At 41.5% G+C, this 27,307-nt stretch overlaps 1 protein-coding gene across 1 annotated transcript in view; it reads right to left on the bottom strand.

Moving 5' to 3' along the window:
• kcnh3 (potassium voltage-gated channel, subfamily H (eag-related), member 3) overlaps positions 1-25,350 on the bottom strand; it is a 771,606-nt gene extending 746,256 nt beyond the window's left edge. The window contains exon 1 of the mRNA XM_043692965.2: positions 25,040-25,350. Within this exon, the coding sequence (XP_043548900.1) occupies positions 25,040-25,115 (76 nt within the window). The 5' untranslated portion in view covers positions 25,116-25,350. The remainder of the gene's footprint in view (positions 1-25,039) is intronic.
• Between the last annotated feature and the right edge of the window lie 1,957 nt (positions 25,351-27,307).

Genomic DNA, 27,307 nt, shown 5'->3' with positions numbered 1-27,307 from the left:
ACTGTACTTGAATCCACCACTGTCTCTGCCAGTTCATTCCACTCACTGTGCAAAAAGTTGCCCCTCATGTTATTTTTAAACCTTTCGCCTCTCACCTTAAAAATATGCTCCCTAGTCTTGAACTCCCCCACCCTAAGGAAAATACCCTTTACATTCACCTTATCTAGGATCCTTCACAATTTTAATAGATCATCGTCTTGCATAAAAACCTTTGATGTCACTGTGTGTAGTGAGATTAAGAAATGCATCACTGCTAGCAAGGAAACGTGCAATGTGTGTCATGATAAAGTATTGTCAGCCTAACTGTTTTACATGGATAATACAAGAGCAGTCTTTATAAACCTGAACCATTTAAAAAAGTTATACTGAACAATTACAATGTATTATTAATCTGTGCTGTACACATAGAATTCTTTACACAGTGCACTGAATACTACCGCTCAAACTAAATTGTAGAATATAAAGGTAGATTTGATCCATACATTGTCAATTTCTGATCTGAGCTACATAAAGGCAGAGTTGCAGTGGTCCACCCATGAAATATCCTGGCTGAGAGTTTTGAATTACAGCTTTATGATTCATGCGTTAAAGGGAGAGGTAGTTCTGAGAATTCCAGTCAAGAACAGCAGTGAACAATTAAACAGGAGGGCGCTCAACTCCTATCCCTGCCTTCATTGATGGTGGAACTCAGCTCATCAGTGCAAGTGACAAAGTCACCACCTTCAGTCAGAAGTGCCACCTCAGTCTCTTCCTGAAATCACACATGTCAGTCTTCAGTTAATTTGGTTCGTACCGTATGATAACATGAAATGTCTCGATTTGGAGATGCCGGTGTTGGACTGGGGTGTACAAAGTTAAAAATCACACAACACCAGGTTATAGTCCAACAGGTTTAATTGGAAGCAAACTAGCTTTCGGAGCGACGCTCCTTCATGCACAATCACCTGATGAAGGAGTGTCGCTCCGAAAGCTAGTGTGCTTCCAATTAAACCTGTTGGACTATAACCTGGTGTTGTGTGATTTTTAACTATGAAATGTCTCAGCAGTCTGGACACAGCAAAAGCTATGGGCCTTGATAAAATTCCAGGCTTAGTACTGAAGATTTGTGCTAGTGGTGCCTATAACCAAATGTTCCAGTTCAGATACAGCACTAGAACACACCTGATAAAGTGGACAATGTGTCTTGTCACAAAAAGCAGGACAAAGCATATCCAATCAATTCCTAGCCCATCAGTCTATGTAGATCTTAGCAAAGTGATGGAAGGTGTCATTGACAGAGCTACCAAGTGACACTTACACACCAATAACATGCTCACCAGTGCTCAGTTTAAAGTCTTCCAGGAACTTTGATCCAAACATGACCAAGAACTCCTGAGGTAAGGTTAGCATCACTGGCCTTGATATCAGGGTAGTATTTTCTCAAATGTGGTATTAGACAGCCCTAATAAAACTGAAATCAACAGGAATCGGGGGAAAGCCCTCAACCATCTGGTTGTGGTTGTGATCCAGGCTCAATGTATCCAGCCTTCCTTCAGAAGAGAAACTCCTCATCCCAGGAATCAATTGAGCAAACTCATATCCAAACTGCTTCCAATGCAATCATATCCTACATAATTGGATTGTACACCATACTCTAGATGTGGTATCCCTGTACAAACGTAGCAATGCAACCCTACTTTTAGATTGCATTTCCCTTGCAACAACTTTTCATTTGTCTTCCTAATCACTTGCTATGCTTCTTTACTGTACTAAGTTTTTTTGCAATTCATGTACCACAACATCCAGATCTCGTTTAATTTCCAAGTTTGCAATCTCTCTCCATTAAAAAAAACTATACTTTTATGCTCTTCCTGCCAAAGTTCTTCCAAATTTTTGTCCACTTGCAAAAAATAACTTAACCCTTGACACACCAGAGGTAGTTGCCATCTAAAGGGAACAGACTAGCAATGTGATGGAATACTCTGTGTTATTTAGTGAGTTAGATTAAAGGCACCTTTCATTGAAACAATTTCAAGTAAAGCACAGATTTGGTAAATAGATGAGGAACAGATGAAGGAATAGTCTGCTTTACAATTTGTATTCTGGGTGAAATAGAAAATCAGTTAGGGAAGGGAAAGACTGTGGATATTTTTCAAAAAAACAAGAAAGAAATTACCTGGTTATGTTTTGGTTCCTGTCAGAGCAACGCAGTTCATAACTTGCATTTAACATGTTAGAAATTTGTTTGGTGACTTAATTTTGTGCAGGGGTGGAAGAAAACCTTCCTGAGGGATCTGGCTTCTTTTGGGTGTTAGTGAGATACGAGGCCGAGTTGGCATTAGTCTGAGGGAAAGTCAGAAGATATGTCTGCTTCAGATACTAGTCCCATGAAAATCAGACACTGCTGTTGATAGGAAAATACTTAGCAGAGGTTGGGCTTCATTTTAATCAATAGGGCAATAAAGTAAGGGAAGAATTAATAGACTCAGGACATAACCACTGAAAAGACTAAGGAGTAGAAAGGACACCACAGTTCAAGGGTAAAAGAGAATGAACAAAGTGCCCAATCTCAGGAAGGAATGGGTAAAACTAAGAGTGACAGGAAAGACACTGAGAGGGAAAGGCAATGTCAGAGCCGAGGAAATCTGACGTAATGGCATGGGAGACTTTCCACCAAAATCAGAAAGGAATCAATAGGTCAATGGGCTTTTTGCAACGTGAGGTGAGGAAGATTTAGCTGGTCAGTCACATCAATACTGTCATGAGGCACAGATGATTTCCTCATGGTGATATGTTATAGGACTCTGCTTGTATCTGGCTGTGACAAGAAATTGTGATGAATCATCTGGGAAGTCCAGTGAGGTCTTTCTGGATGTTGGGCGCAACTAACTACTTTTTCCTATAGAGTTCCAGATGAGATTCCCGCTTGGCAGCAGCGAAATGCCTGTTGTTGTCAGCCTTGTTAACGGCTCATCTTGCCTCATTATTTGGCAGCTTCCTATCTTACCACCCACCGTGAGGAGACTAAACGCAAGGATTGCCGACATGAAAGTCAAATCTCGCTGCTTGTTTGATTGGGCCAGGGTGCATCATTTGTTCTTTTAGTGCTTGGGAGCTTCAACAAGTCTACAAATGGAGCGCTGAGCTGATACAACCGGACAAGGCCAGATGATTGGTATTTTCCTGTTTGTAACTTTCACCGATATCAATCCAGTCTTCTTCTCTGACCATTCTCTGACCTAATGGCTCGCTGTCATGCACTAGAAGACCAGACAGTTTCAGGAGTTCACTGACCCAAACAGTAATTGTTGACCCCAGGAAGTATATGGAGATATGAAGAAATTGCCAAGACTGGAGAACCAAAATTGGTGGTCTAGTGGACATTGAAGAAGGTTATCTAAGATTACAAACAGATCTTGATCAATTTGGTCAATGACCTGAAAAGTGGCAGATGGAATTTAATTTGGATAAACGTGAGGAATTGCATTTGGTAAAATAAACAAGGGCAGGACTTATACAGTTAATGGTAGGGCCCTGGGAAGCATTGTAGAACAGAGAGACCTAGGGGTTCAGGTACATCACTCTTTGAAATTTGATTCACAAGTAGGTAGGGTGGTTAAGAAGGTGTTTAGCATGCTTGCCTTCATTGCTCAGACCTTTGAGTCGGGATATAATGTTGAGGCTGTACAGGGCATTAGTGAGACTTCTTCTGGAGGACTGCATGCTGTTCTCGTCACCCTGTTATAAGAAGGATATTATTAAACTGGAGAGAGCTCAGAAAAGATTTACTAGGATGTTGCCATGAGTGGAGGGTTTGAGCTATAAAAATAGACGGGAAAGTTTGCACTTTTTTCACTGGAGCATAGGAAGTTGAGCAGTGACGTTAGTGAGATTTGTAAAATCATGAGGGCCATTGACAAGGCGAATGCCAAAGAGTCTTTTCCAAAAAGTGGGGCATTTCAAAACGAGTGGGCATGTTTTTAAGGTGAGAGGAGAAAGATTTGAAAAGGACATGGGACAACATTTTTTCCACAAAGAGTGGTTTGTGTGTGGAATGAATTTCCAGAGAAAGTGGTGAATTCAGGTACAGTTACAAAGTTTAAAAGGCATTTTAATAAGTCATGAGTAGGAAAAGTTTGCAGTAACGTTTGGCCCAAGCACAGACAGGTGGGACTAGTTTAGTTTGGGAACATGGTTGGTGTGGATTGATTGGACCAAAGGGTAAATTTCCATGCTGTATGACTGCATGCCTCTATGGAGATAATAATTAAAGAATAACTTTCTTTTAAAACTGTTTTTACACGTCCGATTGTCACCAGAGGGTTAATTGCTTCATAATGCAGAATGGGTGGAACATGGATGTGTGTGTGTGTGGAGAGGGGGCATATCTTGGCTTGGGGGAGTTGGGAGCATGAGAGCCCCAGGGATTGGGGGTTGAGGCCAATAACATGGGATGTGGTGAATCAGTGGCTATGGAGAGACAAGGTCATAGTTTGGCATGGGAAGGCATGAGGCAGACCATTTGAACTTAACTTGCATACAAGCTAGGGTTCACAATACTCTGAGCTGGCTCAACTCCATGACCATGTGAAGAACTATGACACGAGGTTGCCCCCACAATAGAGCCAGCCAGGGTCAGGCTTCCAAGGTTCAGCCTCATAAACCGAACCTTAATCCACAGTGGTGAAAATCGGAAATTCCATGATTGAGATAGAAATCTCAGAATTGGGATTGTCTGTCATTTGTAAAGGGCTCTTGAATCATCCTGACTTGGAGTAAGTCAGGCCTAGATCACCATTCCTTCAGTGTCACTGGTCAGGATCCTTGAACTCTCTCCCCTGCAGCCCTGTGTTGCATCATCACCTTCTCCACAGCAGTTCAGGACAGGCAATAAATGTTGATCTTGCGCAAGAGTGAATTTTAAAAATTGCTACTAAAATATGCTCTTTTCAACTTGATTGGAGTTGTTTGTAAATCATAGTATAATGCAAACGCGTAACTTGTGCATTCTTTGCTGATCGTGATCGTTTCCCTGGCTATCTTGCTTTCTTTCCTTTTGACTGGTCTATGTAAAAGATACAGTAACAAGACTGTCAGCATACCACAAACTGGCAGTCTGTCAGCAGGCAGAAACAGTCAGCAGCCATTCAAACCACTAGGATATAGTGACACACTGCACAATTATAGCTGGGTGGATGGAATATTATTCCACTTGAAATAACAAAGAGACTAATGGACATCCAGGAACATTTACAAGGTAGTTATTACCTTATCACATAGCTGAACTCATGCAACGAATCCCAAGGGCAAAATAATACCTTGAGCATTGATACCGATCCTCTCAGTCTGGGAGAGAGTTGGGAAATGGATTAAAAACTGGGGAGTGTGGCCTCGGCCTACTGCCATTTTTAATGGCATGGGTTGCATGTCACACAAATGTCTGAGTTCTTCAACATGTGGGACACATCATTGTTATTTTTAAATGGGGTTCCTCTAGAGCAGTTTGGAGCCTGACATAAATTTAACAGTTGCTGGACAGAGTTCAGAGAATCTTTAAGCAAAATTCAGATAGGAATTAAAAACCACCCATATAGCTTTGCTTCTTCTGAATAGAATCTATTCTTAGTGTTGAAGTCAACGACTTTCACCACCACATTCCCCAATCGGTTATGCATTTCCTGTGTTGTATCTTACTGGAGTAGTGTACCAGACATCAAGCCCAGTATTCTCAGACTTGTGATAGAAGTTAGCGCTTTTATATAGTACATGTAATTCCCAACGTACTTGTTTTTTTAGATGCAGGTTAACAAAAAACACAGACCAGATATCTGTACTTAACAAGAACTATTTATTCCAATAATCAAATTCTGGCTACAGGTAAACAATTACGAACTATTGGCATATAATTCCAACAGATAAAACTCCTTATCATGCCCCTTACCAAACAACCCCTCACATACATACATGCACAAACACAGGAAGGGATAAAAATAACATGGGTGTTGGGGGCTGTGGGAAAACTAGGAAGGCAGTTCAGTCATCTCTGTTCATAGGATTTGCTGAATGATCCATATACTTATTTGAATGTTGCTTCTCAATTCTCCTTCTCCAGGTACTTCCACTGAGAGCAGGAGGTCCAAAGGAGGTGGTTCACACAAATAAAAGGTCTCTGACTTATTAATTAAAAGTGACAGCTTCCTACAACTGCTGAAAAAATTAAACTGGTTCTCATCAGGCATAAAATGGCTCATACTGCAGATAACAGAGAGAGCTCCTGAGCTGGAGGAAATCTGATGGCTTCTTACTTCATTGTTCACATCCTCAAGCTGTTCAGCTAACTGTTGGCAGACAGAAGGTCTTTGTCATCAATAACTGATCACTAATCACCAATCAGCTTCTTGTTGCCAGTTGAATCTTTATTTGTTACCTCCACCTTTAACTCCAGTTTGTCTGCAACCTATGCTGCAACTACTGCTTGAACAAGCAGTTGTGTAAACAGTGTGTACAATGAGTGGCAGGGTACATACTTTTAAAAGTCACAGTATTCCTTCAAAAAATCCTTTGTTTTTAACATAGTTCTTTTCTTACTTCAGTCCACAATCAAAAATACAGCAAAATAAAAACACATAGCTTATACACTTGCCAGCCCTGAAACCTCAGCTCCCAACAAATTTTGATCTCAAGCCTCACGCTGGGCTCTGAATTCATCCCACTAAGCACCCCTCCAGCTACCTGTCCTGTCAATTTCTGGGATCATAGCTAATGACTCTTGCCATCAGCTTCCATCCTCCAGCCCCCTTCAAAACCAGTCACCTTTGCAGAATTAAAACAATGATGAGATCCAATTGTGGCCTTTTCAGGTTTCAGTTGCACTTCTGCACAGTCCCTGCTTATCCATGAATTAGTGGACCTTGCATTTATTATTTATTCATGGTCTGTTACTGAGAATCAGTAGGCAATTTTATTTCTTTCCCTAAAATAGAGGACTTAGTCAGAGTTATGAAAAATGACAAGATTGGCAGAATACAGGATGACATAAGAACAGATAAAGAGGGACCGGCAAGGCAGGCCATAAATAAAATGGATAAGTCAAACATTTGGGGTCCATCTTAGGTACCTGAGAGATTTATTTTAATAGACATGCTGAGAGATTTATTACACATCTCTGGAACAGGTGGGACTTGAATTTAGGCCTTCTGGTTCAGAGATGGGACTTAACCACTTGTACATGGGGTACAGATCACTATTATGAAATCTGTGAATGAATGGAACAAATTGGATCAATAGGAAATGTTTTGCTGCATCACCCTGTGAGTAGATAACTATGTGATGGAAGAGTCCATGGCGATGTGTTTTTATATGAAAATTGAGGAGAGACAATGCAGTGCAATGTTAAATGATTTGCAAAGAGAGGGAAATGTGTGTGTGTAGATGTTAAGAAAATATTTGTAATCCTAGACTTTATAAATGGAGGCACAAACTGCAAAAGCAAGAACCTTATGGTAAATCTGTTTAAAATGTTAGTTAAGACCCAGCTGGAATATTGTATCCAATTCTAGGCACCACCGTTCAGGCTTGCAGAAACTCTGGAGACAGTTTTGAAGAGATTTATTAGAATAGTTCCATGGATAAGAGATAGCTATGTGGCTAGAGTAGAGAAGCTGTCGTTGTTTGCTTTATGGCAAAGAGGCCAATAGGAAATTTGTTAGCTGTATATAAACTCATTGAAGAGTTCAGATAAGGTAAACAAAATAAAACTGAATGTTTGAAGATCGGAAGGCACACATTTAATATCATTGACAAATGAACCAGTGGCAATATTAGGAAAAGCATTTGTATACAACAGAAAATTAGGATTTCAAGTCCACCGTATGGTTGGGTGATGGATACAAATTGAATGGCAACATTCTAAAGACAATTGAATAAATAGGAAAAAAAATGCAGGAATATGGGGAACAAGCAAGGAAGTGGGACCAACTGGGATTACTCTTTATACAAACTGCCATTGACTTGATAGGCCAAATGACACACTTCTTTCCTATACCATTCTAGGATACTTGAAGGTTTTTGAAGTCACTTGTGGAGTCAATTCAAATTAAAAATGAGGGATAAGATATGGGTAAATCGAGTGATTAAATAAAAAAAAGATTTGATTTCATTTACTATTGTCATATGTATTGATTTACAGTGAAATGTATAGTTTTGCCTGCTAGCCAGACAAATCATACCCTACATAAGTTTATCAGAGTAATAGAACAGAATGCAGAATATAGTGTTATAGCTACAGAAAAAGATCAACTCTAATATATGAGAGGTCCATTCATAAATCAGATAGCAGTGGGGAAGAAGCTGTGTTTAAATATATTTGGACATATTTTCAACCTTTTTTATCTCCAGCCCAATTGAAGCAATGGAAGAGGGTATAACAGGGGTGGGAAGGCTCTTTGATTATGTTGGCAGCTTTCCCAAGGCAGTGGGAAATATAGATGGAGTCAATGGAAGGAAGGCTGGTTTTCATGCGTTCACATCTGTGTAAATTCTTGTCATCTTAGGCAGAGCAGTTGCTATACCAAGCTGTGATGCATCAGGATAGGAAAGTAGAGACAGTGCGCTCCCTTAACTGTAGCATCAATGTGGATGGACAAAGGTAGATCGTTGGTATTATTTACTCAAAATAATTTAAAGCTCTCAACCATATCCACCTCAGCACCATTGATACAGACATTCCGCTTCCTGAAGTCAATGACCAGCGCCTTCATTTTGCTGACGTTGAGGGTGAGATTGCTTGCTTTATACAAAGCCACTAAGCTGTCTATCTGCTTCCTGTACTTTGTCTTGTGAGATGTGGGATGGGTCTTTTTTTTATTATTCATGGAATCACCAGCTGGCCAGCATTTATTGCCCATCCCTAATTCCTCTTAAGAAGGTGGTAGTGAGCTGCCTTCTTGAGCTGTTGAAACCTGTGGGCTATTCACCTACAGTGTTGTTAAGGGAGGGTGTTCCAGGATTTTGATCCAGTGACATACTGGAATGATGATATAGTTCCAAGCCTGGACAGTGTGTGGCTTGGAGGGAAAATTGGAAATGGTGGTGTTGCCATGTATAATCATAGTTAGAGAGTCATCCAGCACATAAAAATCTCTTCAGCCCATTGACTCTGTGCAGGCCTATTGACACTAATCTCACTTCCCAGCACTTGGCCCAAACCTGCCTTAACTTCTATGATGTTTCAAGAGTTCATCCCTGTAATTTTTAAAGATTATGAGGTTTCCTATCTCATCTGCCTTCCCAGGCAATACATTCCAGATTCCCACCACTCTCTAAGAGGAAGAATTCTTACAGAAAAAGAATGAAGGGTGTGAATGATGAACATGGTGGATGGAGTATGAATCAAATAGACTGCTTTGGCCTGATGGTGTCAAGCTTCTTAATTGTTGATGATACTGTATTCATCCAGAAAGGTGGGGAACATCCATCATTAACCTCACATTTGCTTTGCGGAGAAGCTTTGAGGGATCAGGAGGTGAGCTGCAGGATTCCTAGCTTCTCTTGTAGCTACAGTATGTATATGGCTCTCCAAATCTGGTCAATAGCAAACCCCAGAACATTGATATTGGGGGATTCAATGATGAAAAATGCTATTGAACTTTAAAGGCAATGGTTAGATGTTTCCAGTAGGTAATGGTAATTGCTTTGTACTAGTATGGCACAATGTTCCTGGCCACTGAGCAACTCAATTCTGGATCTTTCTAGGTTTTGATTCACATGGACATGGACTGCTTTAGTGTCTGATGAGTCATGAATGATGATGAATATTGTGAAATCATGAGTTAATATCCCTGTTTCTGACATAATGATGAAGCAGCTAAAGGTTGAGTTCAGGATCATACCCTGAGAAACTCAGTTGTGTTCTTATGGTGCAGTGGTTGTATTCCTACCTCAGACCCAGGAGGTGCAGGAGGTTCAAGTCCCATCTGCTCCATAGGTGTGTCATAACATCTTTGATTAGCAAAACATCTACCCTGAGAAACTCCTGCAGTGATCTCCTCCAACAACCACAACTATCTTCTTTTATGCAAAATTAACTCAACTATAAACTACAAAATGATGAGCTAAAAGTCATAATCTTATTACTGCAGGTTTGCACAATAATTTGCAATTGCTGCCAAAATGTAGCACTGTTTATATTTATAGTATTTATCATCGGTTCTGCAAGAGTAGAACTGCAACATCAACAGTTCTACTGCCAAAACTAATTATGAATTTTGACTCCTTCAGAAAATAGTGTGCATCTGTTGATTAAGCATGTGATTTATTGTGGGCAAAAATTCTAATTAACTCAGAATTAAATTGTAGTAGGAAATAGATTATATTAATGCAAAGCAGAATGAATAAGTATTAAAAAACAATAATTTGAGAACTACAGAACTATAGAAACTTACACTACAGATGGAGATCATTCAGCTTTTCTTACCTCTACTGGTTAATTAAAAGAATAATTGCACTTAGTTATGCCCAAACCTTCCACCCTTTTGACAGTAACTCTAATTTTCTCATGCTTAATTATCTGTTCAGTCCTTTTTAAAACTACATATGGAATCAGCTTATATCAACTAGCTTGCTACAGATGCTAACACTTCTTTATGTAAAAATATTTCTGATTTCAGGTTCTTGGTCCCTTTGATACAGAGTAAATTTGATCTCTATTTAAACCTCACATCTTCGCAAAATCTCTTGATGAGGACATCTCTTAATTTTCACTGTTCCAAGAAAAAATCATAAGTTTCAAACCTTTCCTCATGAATGAACCCCTCAGCAGTAGTAATGTCATAGAAAACCTCTATTGTGTCCTTTCTAAAGCATTGACATCTTTTCCAAATTGCTCCCAATTATCTACAATGTGGATGAGGTCTAACCAGTGAGTTATAAATCACCATCTCTTTAAAACTTACAGACTCAAAAAAAAGTAAACTTAACAAGTATTTTTAAGCAACAAATGCTGCATCTCAAGGATGAACATCCTCTATTTGGAAGAACATGAAGGGGGAAAATTGGATAAGGCCTGGGTTTTTTTCATCACATTCCCTACATCTGGTTGCATTGAGGTAAACAGAATGCAAGTTTCATACTCTTCAGTTAAATAACTTTGGCTTTTAAGCCAGTGCAACTAATACTGCTGACTGGTTGCATACTCTAGAGTGGGCACAGTGACATGTGTGGCTGGTGTGAAGCACAGCTAGCTTTGAGTGTATAAAAACAGTTTTCTTATTTTAAAGGGGAGCTACACTCATGCAACAAGAATGCCTCTAATATTATCTGGAAGGAAAAACAAAGTAAATAGAAACACATGTCAGCAAACAAGCTCCCAGGATTTCAGATGATGGGGTGCTGAAACAATTAGTGATGTAGAACTAGAAGGGAGGAAATCTGCCAAGTCCCAAAGGGACCCAGGAATCCTACAAGGCATACCCTGAGCCAGAGAACCACTTATCACTGTCAAGGAACCAGGAGAACACTGGTTCCTCCTTGGCACTTGGTTTCTGCAGAATTCAGAACTCATTCATTATAGCATTTGAAAATTTTATCTGGGGGTCAAAGTATTTCTTTCCATTGCAGCACAAGCAGAAACTGTCCAATACCTCAATGTTAAAGCGGACACTCAGACTGAAATCATGAGATGCAAGTTTGGATCCATATCAGCTCAGATTGTTGCTATCATGGCTGACACCTGCGCTCAAAGTATATGTAGGTTCCCACAGCAGCAACACAGTTGTAGTCGAACTGATTGCTAGCACATGTTGAGGCACAATCCAGGAATGTGCAAGTGACTCTCTGGAGCACTAACTTTTCAGGTTGGCAGCAGTCCTGCTTCCAGCACTCCCACCTGACCAGTCTGCTTGCTATCACTTTTCAGCCTGCCAGCACAGACTGCTGTTGCATATGCTAAGGTGTTGCAGCCTGTAGCTGGGTTTTCTACTTTCAGGGCTGCCTGAGATTCACCTGCAAAGCCATCTTTAGTGTCCCCTGTGAAATTCAGAAACCTTCTGTCAACTCTACTCAAGCACTGGGATACCACTGGGTAGCAGTGTAAGACAAAGCCATTCACAAAAATAGTTACTAAAGGAATGCACAAGACTGAATAGTTCAATTTTTAATATATTAGTCAAAGTATTATTGGACAAAGCTCTTATGGAATGATTTTATGTTGGTGGACTTTGCTGTATAAGGTGTTAGGCTTTAAAAGGGATAATGCTGAGGTATTCATGATGTTGTCATGGAGTTGGTTGAGAGAACAGCTCAGAATTTCAATGGAGATAGACTTACCATCTAGGTCTCTCTCCTAGTTTTTGCAACAATGTCTACCAAACCAATGTAACTTCTACATGATTCTGACCATGCAATAAACTAGATCTAGTTTAAACCAAAAGCCTCTTCTCATTAGGCAAGCTAGTGGCTTTCCTCTGCCACACTAGACAAGTCAGTCTGTTTAGATCCCAATCTAAAAGGAGAATGATGGCAGTATATCTGCCTGATGTATCATTTGCCAAACCAATGCTGGTGAGGATACATTCAGCAAAAGGCTTTTTTGGAATTTTGGACATGCCAATGGTGTGTGGTAGATGGATTGAAAGATTGGGAATTGTAGATGTGGGAATGATGTCTCAGGGGAACCAGAATCTGAGTACTGGCCCAGGAATAGTTAGACCAAAGTGAAGGGATCTTTCTCGTGTGCTCCACTTCCTCCTCCTTCCCCTGAGATGGCCTTTGTGCTCCAAATAGCAAGGGATCATGTTATTCAGGTTCTGGCGGAGGTGAGTATTGGAGGGCTCCACGTGGAGAATGCTGATAATTCGTTTTATGATATATCTGATGACTGTTTGGCTGTATTATTGGCATGCTGTTCTCCAATTGTTGAGTGATGGATGGGAGACATTAGCTGAGTATTGAGTGGGCATCCCTTGTCAACCAGCCTTCAGTACTTCATGGATGGATGAAAGATGGCAGTGTACCTGGTTGGCACAGAATGAATGCCAGGACAGCAAATACTCATTAAGTGGAACATCTGAGCATGAGCACAATAATTAATAAAGCTGTACTACTTTTGATTCACCTCCCCTTTCATATATGGTGCCTGTAGATCCATGTGTGTGCAGTCGATGGCATCGTGCAACTTCAAGAACCCTATAAGCTTAGTAAATCCAGACACTCTAACCGCCTGCTGCTCTTTGGACAGTGAGAACATGGTACGTCCCCACACCTTCTATACAGGGCCTCTGTCATCTCCATAATGAAAAAGTGGACAGCAAACACTGAATGTAGATGCCATCTCTCCCATCATTGATGATCTTGATTGCTGCTGACAATATTATTCTCACCCTGCTGTGAGGATCCAAGTATTATTGTCATTGACACAATTCAGTGACCACCTCTTTTCTGAAATGCAAGCAACTCAGATAGAGATTCTGGCTGAGGTGGAGACGGGAGAGATAGTCCCTCGAATTTCTCAGCGGTTAGGGTGTTCTGTGAAGAGCTTGATTTCTCTCTCACATGCCCCTTCTTTACAGTTACAAAATCAACTTTTGCAGTCAAAACATTCACAAATGAATGACAAAAGCAATACTTATAAAATATCTTTCCTGGTCTTAATACTTCTCAAAGTATTTGACGACCAAGAGGTCTAGACATTGTTACAACGTAGTGAAATACAGTGATCAATGTTTGCACAATATGCACCCACAAATAGCAATTAAATAAACAATTAGTTATCAGATTATTGTTGGGCCTGGTTGGGAGGTAAGTGAGCCACATCTCACACTGAATAAAGAGTAGCAATTGCATCTCTTCAATCCTCCCCGACTTTTACTGACTCCTTGGCTTCTGACTTATCAGCTTCAAATTCCTCAATCTCAAATTCTCTCAGATCTTCATTCAAACCACCTCTGTGATTTTGTCCAATTCTAATTTCAGTTTGCGTTCTTCACCTTTCTAAACATCATACTCCCCTCTTCTTCCTCTTCTGTACCATCAGAAATAATGCTTTCAGTTCTCAGATTTCTAACACCAACTTCAAATCCTTCACAGAAACAATCTATTCCACCTTGTTTTTGGTATTTTCCCCAGCTTCTCTCCATTTTTACTTGGTGCCTAAAGCTCCTCCTGAGGTCATACAATCATGTAGCACGGAAACAGACCCTTCAGTCCAACTCATTGGCGCCGATCAAATATCCTAAACTCATCTGGTCCCATTTGCTAGCATTTGGCCCATTTCCCTCTCAATCCTTCATAAACTCATCCAGATGCCTTTTATATGTTGTAATTGTACCAGCCTCCACCATTTCCTCTGGCAGCTCATTCCATATTTCCCCTCTCAGCTCTCTAGTCCTGGACTTACCCATCCTAAGAAATAGATTTTGTCTATTCACCCTATCCATGTCTCATGATTTTGTAAACCTCTATAAGGGTCACCCCTCTTGAGATATTTTGTGATCTGAAGTTTCTGCTATTACTTGCTGGTGCAAATAAAAAGAACTTTAAATAATTAATATCAAAGAATCAATCATTGTACAAATATACTGTCAACACACAAAGAACAACTTGTTTTTGTGCTGCGCATTAACATTACAATGTCCTTCACGTTTCACAGAAATGAAAATAGCTATGCCTGCAAGAAGTGAAAGAAGAGTTAGTGGAAACACAATTTGATGAGGCTTTTGAAGGGGAGAGAGATAGCAGGTTGGAGGGAATTAGTGTCAGGTTGAAGGATAAATTCGATGCAGAGCAGAGCAGTGAGATTAATAGTTCTTGGCATAAAGATCTTTTACCTCAGTGCTTTCCAGTGTATTATAGAAACACTACATATTCTCTTAGAGATAACAAACAGCTTTGCTTTCCCTTCCATCATGTACTGCTACCAGCATATACCACTTCAATCTAAAGCCTTCCCATCCCACGAGCAAACATGTCAGACAGCAATCACTATGCAAATTGATGGCTACTATCAGCTGCCATTGTTTATATTCATTAGATTAGGCTCTGAGTTAAAACAAAACTTCATTAACAATTTCCCTTCTATCATTTTTTAAATACAGTCACTGCACTTGAGGTAAACTAAGGAACTGCATTATGCTACAGTCAGGGATGGTATGTTAGCTCTTGTGAAGAACCGAAAAATGTTAATTCTTTGTTTTACTTATCAATGGGTTACATTGTTAACAGGAACCTTTACTTTGTAATATTCACTGTTAATCAACTTTATTCAGGACATTGGTTCATTCTTGATTTCAATTTTGTCTGAAGTTGGTTATAGTATGAATATCATCCCCCTACAGCACAGCCACAGCCTAACCATTGTATTAGAAAGATAATGTGCCTGCCTATCCCCATTCAATTGGACAGTTTCTGATGGTGCTCACACTAGAGTACGGCAAAGTTATTGCTCTTGCCAGGTAGAATTCACAATCAATCCCAATTCATTATCTATGGTGGGTTCTTGATCCACAAAAGGATAAGAAAGAAATCACTTACCTGATAGCTTGAAAAAAACCATAAAATCTCAAATAGGCAAGAGCAATTAAAGGTTGCATATATGTGGGAAAAAATAGTTACGGTCCATATGAAGACAAAAATAGTTAAAATTAATATTTCAACTGTTCCAAAGGCTGTACAGGGTAAATAAAATTATCAATCAAAAACAATGATAGCAAGAGTATAAATGGAGAGATGGAACATACTGTTGATAATTTATGGAATTGCATGGTGTCCATCCACCTCCCCCCTCTGACCACACTGAATAATTTGATGGATCCTGGAAGAGCTAGGGCACGACGTTTGATCAGCAACTTCTCAGATGACATGAAGATCTGTGGTGTGGTAAATAGTGAGGAGGAAAGCCTTAAATCTTGGTGTGCATGCCCAGAGCTCCTTGAAGGCAGGGGACAGGCAGTTAATGTAGTTAAGAAGGCATATGGAATATTTGCCTTTATTAGCCGAGGCACAGAATACACAAGTAGGGAGGTTATGCCTGAGATGTACACGCATTCCATTAGGCCACACGGGAATACTGTGTTGAGTTTTAGTCACCACATTACAAGGAAGATGTGATTGCACAAAAGACTGTGCAGAAGAGTATTACGAGGACGTTGTTTGGGTTGGAGTATTTCAGCTGTGAAAACGGACAAGATAGGTTAGTTTTTTTTACCTTAGTGGAGAGATACCTGCTGGTGGTGGTGGGTGGGTGAGGGGAATGGAGAGAGAACCTGACTGCATGTATAAGATTATGATAGAAAACGAATTAAACTTTTAAACTTTTCCCCTTAATATCTTTTAACCTGGGGGCATAGATTTAAGGTAAGGGGCAGGGAAATTTAGAGTGGATTTAAAAGAGTATTTTTTCCCCACATAGAGGGTGATGGGTATTTGGAACTCACTGTCTGAAAGGGTGGCGGGGGCAGAAACTATCACAGCGTTTAAGATGTGTTGGGGTGAATACCTGAAACCACAAAGCATGCAAATCTATGGACTAGAGTGGGTAAAGTGCTTGATAGATGCAGACACTAAAGGGACTCTTTCTGTGATGTAAAATTCTATTATTCTATGGAAGTGAGTAGAGTTCCTACATTTACTACACTCAGGAACTTGCGCTAGACAAGAACAGTGCAACCTTTTCAGCAAGCGATTGTTGTCAATTTCAGCACATCCCACACAGTACAGCAGCAGATGTAGTAGATGAAGGAAAATCATAAATAAGACTGCCAGGATCAGTTACTAAGCACTACTTTTGTAACTGGTAAGACCCTAAGTGTGCACGACAGAAATGATTGCTAGGCAATCGGCTATCCATTTACTGCTCATCTATATCAAGTACTTCACTACTTTGCAGACTTTGCTAACCAGGCATTCCCAATCCAGCACACAGGCAAGCCATAATTTACAACTGTTAAGTCTTGACACACGCATATTTTCAAAAGACTTCAACAAAATCCAACCGAATAGGTCCATCTATCATTTTACGTACTCTTTCAATTTGTGATGCCTGATAAGTACATTCTCAATTGTTCGGGCAAAACTGCAGTAACTTGGGATCATCATCATCATCATCTTTAAATACCCCACCAAGTCTCAGAGCAAACTGATAAGCATATAGCAGTGATTTTTCATCATTGCTCATCAATATTCTGGAACTTTCTCAGGCTGTAAGTGCACAATTACTGCTTTAGTTCAAAGAGGAAATGCACCTCCATCTCTATGACCAAACAGGGCTTGCAATAACTACAACCTCCTTCTTCCAAGAAATCCCAGATGGCTTCCTTCTTCCAAGATCACAACTTCCCTTCCCACGTGGTTGACGACACCCTCCAGTGCATCTCCTCCAATTCCCACATCATTGCTCTTGTGTGGGCGGCACGGTGGCACAGTGGTTAGCACTGCTGCCTCGCAGCGCCAGAGACCCGGGTTCAATTCCCGACTCAGGCGACTGACTGTGTGGAGTTTGCACGTTCTCCCCGTGTCTGCGTGGGTTTCCTCCGGGTGCTCCGGTTTCCTCCCACAGTCCAAAGATGTGCAGGTTAGGTGAATTGGCCATACTAAATTGCCCGTAGTGTTAGGTAAGGGGTAAATGTAGGGGTATGGGTGGGTTTCGCTTCGGCGGGTCGGTGTGGACTGGTTGGGCCGAAGGGCCTGTTTCCACACTGTAATCTAATCTAAATCTAATCTAAACCCCTCCCCTCCCAAAGCAACCAGGACTGAACTTCCCTGGTCCTCAGCTTCCACCCCACCAACCTTCACATACATCGCATCATCCTCCACCACTTTCGCCACCTACAAACAGACCCCACCACCAGAGATATATTTCCCTCCCTACCCCTATCAGTGTTCTGGAGAGACTGTTCCCTCCACAACTCACTCGTCAGGAGCATGCCCCCCACAAGCCCACACCCCACTCCTGACACCTTTCCCTGTCACCACAGGAAGTGCAAAACCTGCGACCACACCACTCCCCTCACCTCAGTCCAAGACTCCAAAGGATCCTTTCACATCCAGCAGAAATTTACCTGTACCTCCACCAATGTCATCTACTGTATCGGTTGCACCCGACGGGGAGACAGGACGCCAACTTGCGGATCATTTCAGAGAATGTTTCTGGAACACCCGCACCAACCAACCCCACCTCCCCATGGCTGAATACTTCAACTCCCCCTCTCACTCCCTCAAGGACATGCAGGTCCTGGGCCTCCTCCATCGCCAAACCCTTACCACCCGACGTCTGGAGGAAGAATGCTTCATATTCCACCTTGGGACTCTGCAACCACATGGTATCAATGTGGATTTCAACAGTTTCCTCATTTCCCTTCCCCACCCCAAATATTATACCAGTCCCAAGCCTCCAACTCGGCACTGCCCGTCTGACCTGTCCATCACCTTTCCCATCTTTCCGCTCCACCCTGCTCTCCAACCTATCACCTTCTCCCTCACCTTCATCTACCTATCACATTCTCAGCTACTTTACCCCCAGCCCCACCCCCCATCCTATTTATCTCTCAGCCCCGGCCCACAAGCCTAATTCCTGATGAAGGGCTTATGCCCGAAACGTCGATCCTCCTGCTCCTCAGATGCTGCCTGACCTGCTGTGCTATTCCAGCACTATGCTCTTAACAATAACTATAATCTGGCCTGCATCACCATATCTTAGCTTCAAATAGAAAGGCAAGATGTCACTGAATGAAAATGAATGTGCATGAAGTCGAAGAGGATTCTGAACTTATAAGAACCAAATACTACTGATGCTGGAAGGCTGAAATAAAGACAGAAAATGACCAAAATACTCAGCATGTCTGACACCTTTTGTGGAGAGTGGACAAAGTTAAAGTTTAGTGAAGTGGTGAGAAGTTAGAAATTTAATAAGGTACTAAGCAGGTGAAAGGGGAGAGGTGGGGAAAAAGACCCAAAGAAAAGAAGCATGATAGGGTGGAACAGGAGTCAATAAATGACAAAAGGGTTAATGTTGGGACAGAAAAAAGAAGGAACAGAGAAACTAAAGATGAGACTGAACAATGAAATCTGTTAAACTCAGTGTTGAATTTGGAAGGCTGTAAACTCCACACTCAAAGATAAGGTGTTGTTCCTTCAGCTTATGTTGAGTTTGGTTTCATTGGAACACAGGCAGAGGTCTAAACCTGAAAGATCAGCACAAAAGCAAAGTGAAGACTTAAATTAAAATGAATGACCATTGGAAGGGCCATGCTTGGGGGCTGCATGAGTATGTTTTGAAAAATGGTCCCAAAATCTGTGGCTGTGTTCCTAATGTAGGGCAGACTGCATTGTGAACAAGGAACACAGTATTAAGTAGCCATTGACTTACCAGACCAAAGGGTTGCTCTCTCATCAGAGAGAGACTACTGGTGCTGGTTTAACCTGAGGGTCACTATGTCTCAGGCAAGGGGAGAGGTTGAGAATGAGAGTTTTTCATGGTAACCTCAGCTGGTTCAGGAGTTGAACCCAAACTGTTGGTGCCACCCTGTATCATTTAGCCAGCCATCCACCAAAGTGTACTAGATTGAAAGAAGGGAATGTAAAATGCTGCTTTACTTGAAAGGAGTGTTTCTGAGGTCCGGACGATGAGGGGAGAAATGTAAAAGGATGGACTTCACACTTTCTACACTTGCATGAAAAAATGCCAGGGGAAGGCTTTGGAGGGAGGTGATTTGAGATGTTTGAGAACTGGACCAGGGACTGGTTCCTTTGGATGCAATAGGAAAAGGGTGAGGAGAATAGTTTAGTGATGGTTTCAGAAATTACAGGTCTTATTTTACCTTTAAGAGAGAGTCACCTTACATATGACAGACGCAAAATGTAGCAACAAGCCCCAAAAAGAAAGTTTAATTCTTGAAATTCACAGCCTCATTATAATATTTAAATATTAATCTGTTGTTTTAAATTTTACCTGTTTTTGTCTGGGTTTGCTGCCATTTAGAAACACAGCAGCTACATCGAGGCAGGACTTAGGGATGCAGGGCATGAATGTCTTTATACATGTTTCCTGGAACTGGCAGCCTGCCTGAGGGGTCCTCAGGATCAGGCACCAGTCTAGTGACCTTCCCAATGAGGCCTCCAATCCGCTCCCCAAGAACAGAGGCTCCCCTCTCCCTCCCACTCACTATTTGATGGTTAAACAAAACATTTGCCTCCACATTTACAAAACTAACTCTTGCTAGATATTAACCAACTTCCTGCATCCCAGCACAGTGGGTTCATCCCACCTCCCACTCACTATTTGATGGTTAAACAAAACATTTGCCTCCACATTTACAAAACTAACTCTTGCTAGATATTAACCAACTTCCTGCATCCCAGCACAGGCTACCCAGCCCAATGGCACTTACTGAGGCTGTCATCAGGGCTCCAATGGATCAGAGTCACAAAGCACAAATGTTTTTGATTCATTCTCAAGTACAATCTTAATAAGTCCTTATCACTCCATGGGTTGTGTGAAAGAATCATGACTTCCAAATTCTTTGGGATTTTCTGACCTAATGTCACTGCTGGGTCAGGTAAGCAAATTCAATGCCAAGGTGTGGGCGAAAAGATTGAACTGTGAAAGAGAGCGATATAAAAGAAAGAAATCTACAGAAAAATTTAAGAATTGAGATTATTCTCTTGAAATATTTTCAAAGCAAATATTTGAAAGCAAATCACAGAAAGTCAAGCCCCGAGGACCTAGATGCAGTAAAACATGTTGCTAAATAACCTCACACGTTCATATAAGTGGTCAACAAATGCATCCTCACACACCATGTTCTCTCTACCAACTACATCTGTAGTATCAGGCACTGCTCACATTGCCACATCCCCATCACTTAGCTATCAACAATATCTACCAATTAAATTTCATACCTGACTTTCATATGCCTTCATTCTTACATAGTATTTTTACACTTAGCATTATGGCAATGCTTACACTACACATCTCACAGATTACAAACCCTGATATCTATTCTACATGACAGTCATATCACCAAACAGATCATACAACACATGTTGACACACCATCCAGTTCATTTGCACCACAAGGTGGTACACAAATGGAGACAGCAACAATAAACCAGGGATGGCAAGGTGGCTCAGTGGTTAGCACTGCTGCCTCACAGCGCCAGGGACCCGGGTTCGATTCTAGCCTCAGGCAACCATCTGCATGGAGTTTGCAGATTTTTCCCCATGTCTGTGTGGGTATTCTCTGGGTGCTCTGGTTTCCTCCCACAGATGTGCAGATCAGGTGAACTGGCCATGCTAAATTGCCCATAAGGTTAGGTGCATTAGTCAGATGGAAGTGGGTCTGGGTGAGTTACTCTTCGGAGGTCAGTATGGACTTTTTGGGCCAAAGGGCCTGTTTCCACACCATAAGAAATCTAATCTAAAAAATTAGAGGCAGGCACTCATAGTTCCTAACTCCCAAAGAGGAAATAGTGCTGACCATTAACGGGATGCTCACTGCTGAGACCGTAACCAGTGGTCAGGTTAAACATTATAGTGATAGCTAATCATCCTTCTCGTCTCCAACTTTCACTTTATACTACACTCTATTCTAATTTACCAGTCATAGGTAGTGTAAGAAAGCATCTGTTACTTTCCTAACTTCTTGCAACAGACTCTTAACCTTAGCTTTTTAAGTGTCATATATTCAAGAGGTACAACCCGGTCAGGTACGAAAGGAGAAGTAAAGCAGTGTTGATGACATAGTCTGTCAAACGATTGCACACTTGCACCTATCAGCTCAAATACTGACATTTTGTGTACCTTTGAGAACAAAACTGAAGGGTGATCTGCATGTGGTGGGATATACGGCACAAGTAATGTGCAGAAAAGCTCTTGTGGTTTAACAATAGTGTCTCAACCTCTTGGCCAGGGAGCCCGCATTCAAGCCCCACCTGCTCCAGAGGTTTGCAATAACATGTCAGAACAGGTTGATAAGAAAAATACCCACGAGTAATATGCAGTCACAGCAAGGACTAAGTACAGATGCCAGATTACCAAAAGGCACAGCTTCAGCTACACAGTCCTCAGTTGAGGATATTGATGTGTAAGCTGACAGAAGAATGCTAATGGGTATGCACACTGAGATGTTCAATACATTGGGAAGCATTCCAGAAAACTTGTGATCAATCTCATAAAAGCATTGACTCTAGTACCAGCTTGGTATAAAGTTTGTTCAGAAGTAGTAGTCCAACACTTCCAGAATGCAAGTGGTTTCCAATTCCATTGGTACATTGATGAAACCTCCAAAAGCCAGTGCCATAGTTTCCCTTGCAGTGCAAGTAGCAGGCATACAATATGTGGGTGCTGCAGTAGAATCTGAGACTACAGTCATATAAGCTTAGTCCCCAGCCTCAGATTGTTGCCATTATGGTTGAGGATCATCTGCTAAATGGCTCACGTGGTGTTGCATCAAGCCAGCAATCTGGTCTCTCCTAGATAACTATGACTACTGAGGGCTGGCAGTGACTCCATAGAATATGAATCCATTGTCTTCTTTCAGTTTTTCAGTCATATTATCAGCCCTTGTTACACAGCAACTAATTTTATTTTGCCTTGGTAGCTGGAATGTAACTGGTACCACAGAATGCCACTGTGTGACACCTTGCTGAATACTAACAATTGACCTTGTGATTTGCCACACACTAACTGGACATTGAGAAAATTCATTTTGTCTCTGGTAAAGGGTGGAGTTGACATAAAGCACTCATAAAATGATAAATAGTCAGCGCCATGGGAAAGCCTGTATGCCAATTGAAGAGCTCTGTGTGCTCCACCTGCTTTTCTCTATTTAGACAAATCTATTGTCGTTAGTTGTCGTAAGAAAGGGAATCAATCACCTGCCTTCCACAGCAATCAACAGCAAACTCTGAAAAGTTACAATACCTCCAAATTAATTTTAAAAAGTAACAAAACAAAATCATTGACATGGTCACCTTCATAGACACTGGCAATGCAGTCCTTGTCTTGTTCTGAAGATGCAATTGTGGCTGCAGGAAGTGGCAAATTCCAGAGAGGACATTCTTGTTGACACACAGATGTCTCACAGATTGTTCCACACTGGGACACAGATTGGAGAACTGTTGCCTGAACACCTTGTGTGTTTTTGACCTCCACCTAAAGCTTTCTTCCCTCTTCTAACAACCTGTATTGCACTTCACAGTCTCTGTTTATACCCCAACATTATGCTGTATTTGAATGAGGGTTCCTAGTCTCTAAAGGTAATTGGTTTGTACATAAGTCTTGAAGACTCTTTTAGCTGTTATTGAACTAATTCATGTAGACTTTTGTAATTTAAACAACTGTAGGAAGTGCTAAATACTTGGGGAATCATAGCAGCAGAAAAAAACACTTAATGGAGGTGGGGGTAATTCTTCAAACTGCTGAATGTATATTCAACAGTGTGAGTTTACAAGAGGCTGATAGCTGGAGTGCTCAGATCCAAAATTGCACTGCTTGTACTAAATCAGCATTGCACAATAGACAGTGCCATGACCCGTCTGTGCTGTATGCTTCGAATGGGGTGTCCATTGAAATGTGCTCTCACTAATAAAGTGCAATTGAACCTCAAGTGTATGCACACCCACTGCTGATGTCAATTTGGTAGTACAAGGACACTTGTCCCATCCAAACAATGGGTGCTAATGTGCACAAAGTGTCTTTCTCTCCCACTCCAGCCATCTACTGCTGATCACAAATGGTGTTACTTTGCAGTTGTTAACTTTTAGTATGTCAGCTTTCCCTACATAAAGTATCTATCATTCAATGGCTGTAGTGGACAATAAATAGTCATTATTTTTCTAACCCATTTGCTTTTTTTGAATTATGTCAGGTCTGAGTTGTCTCCCTGACAAAGTGGACCTAAAGACTTTCTGCAAGTTAAAAAAAAAAAGGTATTTCATAGTCACAAGTACTCTGGCTCGTGAATGAATTAGACATCAGGAAGGATGAAAGAACTATGCCAAACAGCGAGTGATTTCTAAATCTTTCATTAAATTATGACTCTTTCGAGTCTGGATCATTTAACATACACAACTATTCAAACCTATCCGAAGCTCATGTTCTGCTCTCTGGTGGTTGTAATCTCAGAGCACTCATGTTCATGTGTTTTTTTGAGTACCATTTACATTGAATAATCTGAAAGGGAGACATACACTCTTCATCAAAAGAGAATTTGAATAATCAGACAATTGTTTGGTGTTTTTCTTTTAACCAGGAAATCATAATCCGGAAACCGATTTTTTTTTAAAGAAACTATTTGAGCGTATCTAGTTCCTTTATTGACCGTGGGCGGGCGAAAGGACTAACGTTCACCAGGAACTCTGCTATGTTTCATTTCTGGTCAGGTTCCTGGCTGTTTGTTTAGGCGCCTCCATTGTCTCTGACCATGGTGCTGAAACAAGGAAACCAGCTGCAGCGCTCCCAAAGGGAAATGGGACAGTGGGAATTGTAGCTGTTACATTATTAAGCGATTTGAAAAGAGAGGAATGGGCTGGGTGATTTCTAAAGGGGCTCAGTGTTCAGCCAAGCAATTTATTTTGGGCTGTCTGAGGGAATCGTGCTAGGTCGTACTGAGAACTCCAGTGTCCAAATACTGCCTTAATGTAACGGGTCGTTTTACAGCACTATGCATGTCATATCACAGCTGGTCAATAATCACTAACAAGAAGCCGTTCCAACACGCTTTCCCTTTTAGTAGAGGCGCTGGATCAGACTGAACATTGTAATTAAAATAGCAGACACCCCCTGTGTCCTTCGGCTGCACAGAGGTCTATATTCAGCTTACGATTTCACTAAGTTGGAGTGAAAGTGTGTTCTTACAATGAGAATACTGTCTGTGAGTGTGTTCCATCAGCCCTTATCAAAGTCACGGCACAGGCTGGCAAAGTTTCGCTTTTGGTATAAAGATTAAAAAAAAGTCCTCGGATTAAATAATAATCTTCCCGAACTGACACAGGAAACATCCCTTCCTTCCTCCCATACCTAAACTCACCCGGTTTCTAAGCAAAGACATGCATCGATGTAGTTCACTTACGAGTTCCGTCGAATCGTGTTGCTATTGTATCCAGAAAGGTGTTCTGCGGCGCAAGCAACCCTTTCATGACAGGCATCTTTTCGTGTACTGACAATAACAGCCGTAGCCATTAAAAAGGATTAAACAATAGGAGAGGATATGAGTGTAAGTACATTGACTCAGATCTCAAGGAGTCAGCCCCAGGCACCCGAGCACTTGTGTTGACTTGCGCGCTTTGGCCAAGCTGAAGCGATCATTGCTTCTTCAGTCCAACCTGCCCTCTAAAGCCGAAAAGTTGATCCCAAGTTAAGCCAGCGACATACTCGAGCTGATGCTGATTGAGCCAAGGATTCGGGAAGGGTTGGGTGTGGGGCGGGTGATGTTCCAGCGTGTGCCTTCTTTCTCTTCGGAGAGCCTAGGCAGTGCGAAAGCGCTTGCACCGCGCCCGCTTTGTCCAAGCAGACGCCGTGTCACATGAGTAGCAGGGTTCAGGATGATGGGGAGGATCTTCAGAGTGGCAGCCGTTCCCAGGTAACATCAAATTGGCTGGATTGTGTGCATGTTTTAACACTGGAAGCCAATGAAAGACGTACCTCACATGAATGTATTAATATCAGAGAGAAGAGTCTGATTTACATTCTGCTAATTATATCCCTTCCCACACTTTTTTTCTCTATTACTTCATTCTCACGGGGCGACTGTGGGAGCGTTTTAACACAGTTGCTAAATTAGTCGGGAGACGGATAATCGTCAATTAGTAATGAGTATTATTCAGAAAAACCTATTTCATTTGAAGATGACTTCACGTTAATACAGTCTTAATATCTATAATATTATCAGTTTCAGAAGTTAAGCTCCTGTCTGTTAACTCACTTCAGTTTTCACATGTAGTCTTTACTAAAAGAATGGGAAATAAAAGGTTGCTCTTAGTTTCTTAATTAGACGCTTGCTCAGAAGCAACATCTTTTTTTAAGGATGTTGAGGCTTCATCCTGGCGAATTTACGTTAAGGAGTCCTACATCCATCCTGAAGAAGGGCTAATGCCCGAAACGTCGATTCTCCTGCTCCTTGGATGCTGCCTGACCTGCTGCGCTTTTCCAGCAACACATTTTCAGCTCTGATCGCCAGCATCTGCAGTCCTCACTTTCTCCTCCTACACCCATCATGACTTTGCGATGAAGGATTAGCAAAATATTGAGTTATTGACTGCATCTCTGTTCAGAGTGCGGTGCTGGAAAAGCACAGCAGGTCAGGCAGCATCCGAGGAGCAGGAGAATCGGCGTTCTGATACAGGCCTCAGTACCTGCCTACGGAACCGTCTGATAGCCCACATTCCTGACGAAGGGCTCCGGCTCGAAACGTCGACTCTCCCGCTCCTTGGGTGCTGCCTGACCTGCTGTGCTTTTCCAGCAACACATTCTCGACTCTGACCTCCAGCATTTGTAGACCTCACTTTCTCTTTGTACCTCTGTTCAAACTGACTTATTTCATGAGTGTATTCCGGTAAAAGCAGGAAATTCTGCAATTCCACCATTAGCCTCAGTTCTCTTGGTACTCATGATCGTTAATGGCGTATCAAACAAGTTGGAAATAACTTTCCTGACGCCATTTCTTGTGACGCCACCAACATTTGTAGGAATGAATAATGCAACTGACTCTGAAAAATTCGGAAACTAGGTCAAGTTGGACACTTTTTTTATTAATGCTTGAAACACATTTACATGATTGCGTTATTCTTATGTTGTTGGTTACACGTCATCATACACACAGAGATAACTAGTGTTAGGAAAGGAAACAGCCAAAATATAGAGCTATACCTTCTAATACTTCAACCCAGGTACAACACATAACGCATTCTTAGTATGAACAAAGGAATATTGGATATGGATATAGTCTCTGGTATTATCATCACTGGGGGAAATCGCCTCATGTTTTATTAGGGCCTGAGTCAACCCATTATCAGTAACATAGGACGCCCACTAACTCTCTTGGGGGTTTAACTGTGGGTAGTTAGGGCCTAAAGCAGTACATGTTTTGACGTGAACGGCGTGTCTTTGTGCTCTTGACTGCGCTCTCATCTCTGCCAACGCTCCGAGAGTATTCCCCGCCTGCTCTACCATGGGCACTGATTGCGGACTGGGATTATTCTCCTGCTGAGGTCATTTTTGATCTCTGAATTCCATAACATTGTGATCAACAACACATCATTCAAAACCAACCCGCGTTCAAATGTAGCAATACAGAATAACTCGTTTTACAGTGGACCAAAAGAGTTATTCAGTCGATTGG

This window comes from Chiloscyllium plagiosum, unplaced genomic scaffold, assembly GCF_037043375.1.
Source record: "Chiloscyllium plagiosum isolate Xiang-an unplaced genomic scaffold, Cpla_swu_hap1 HiC_scaffold_7, whole genome shotgun sequence".
NCBI lineage: Eukaryota > Metazoa > Chordata > Chondrichthyes > Orectolobiformes > Hemiscylliidae > Chiloscyllium > Chiloscyllium plagiosum.
The sequence above is the reverse complement of the archived record's forward strand: the minus strand, read 5'-3'. Positions and strand labels throughout refer to the sequence as shown.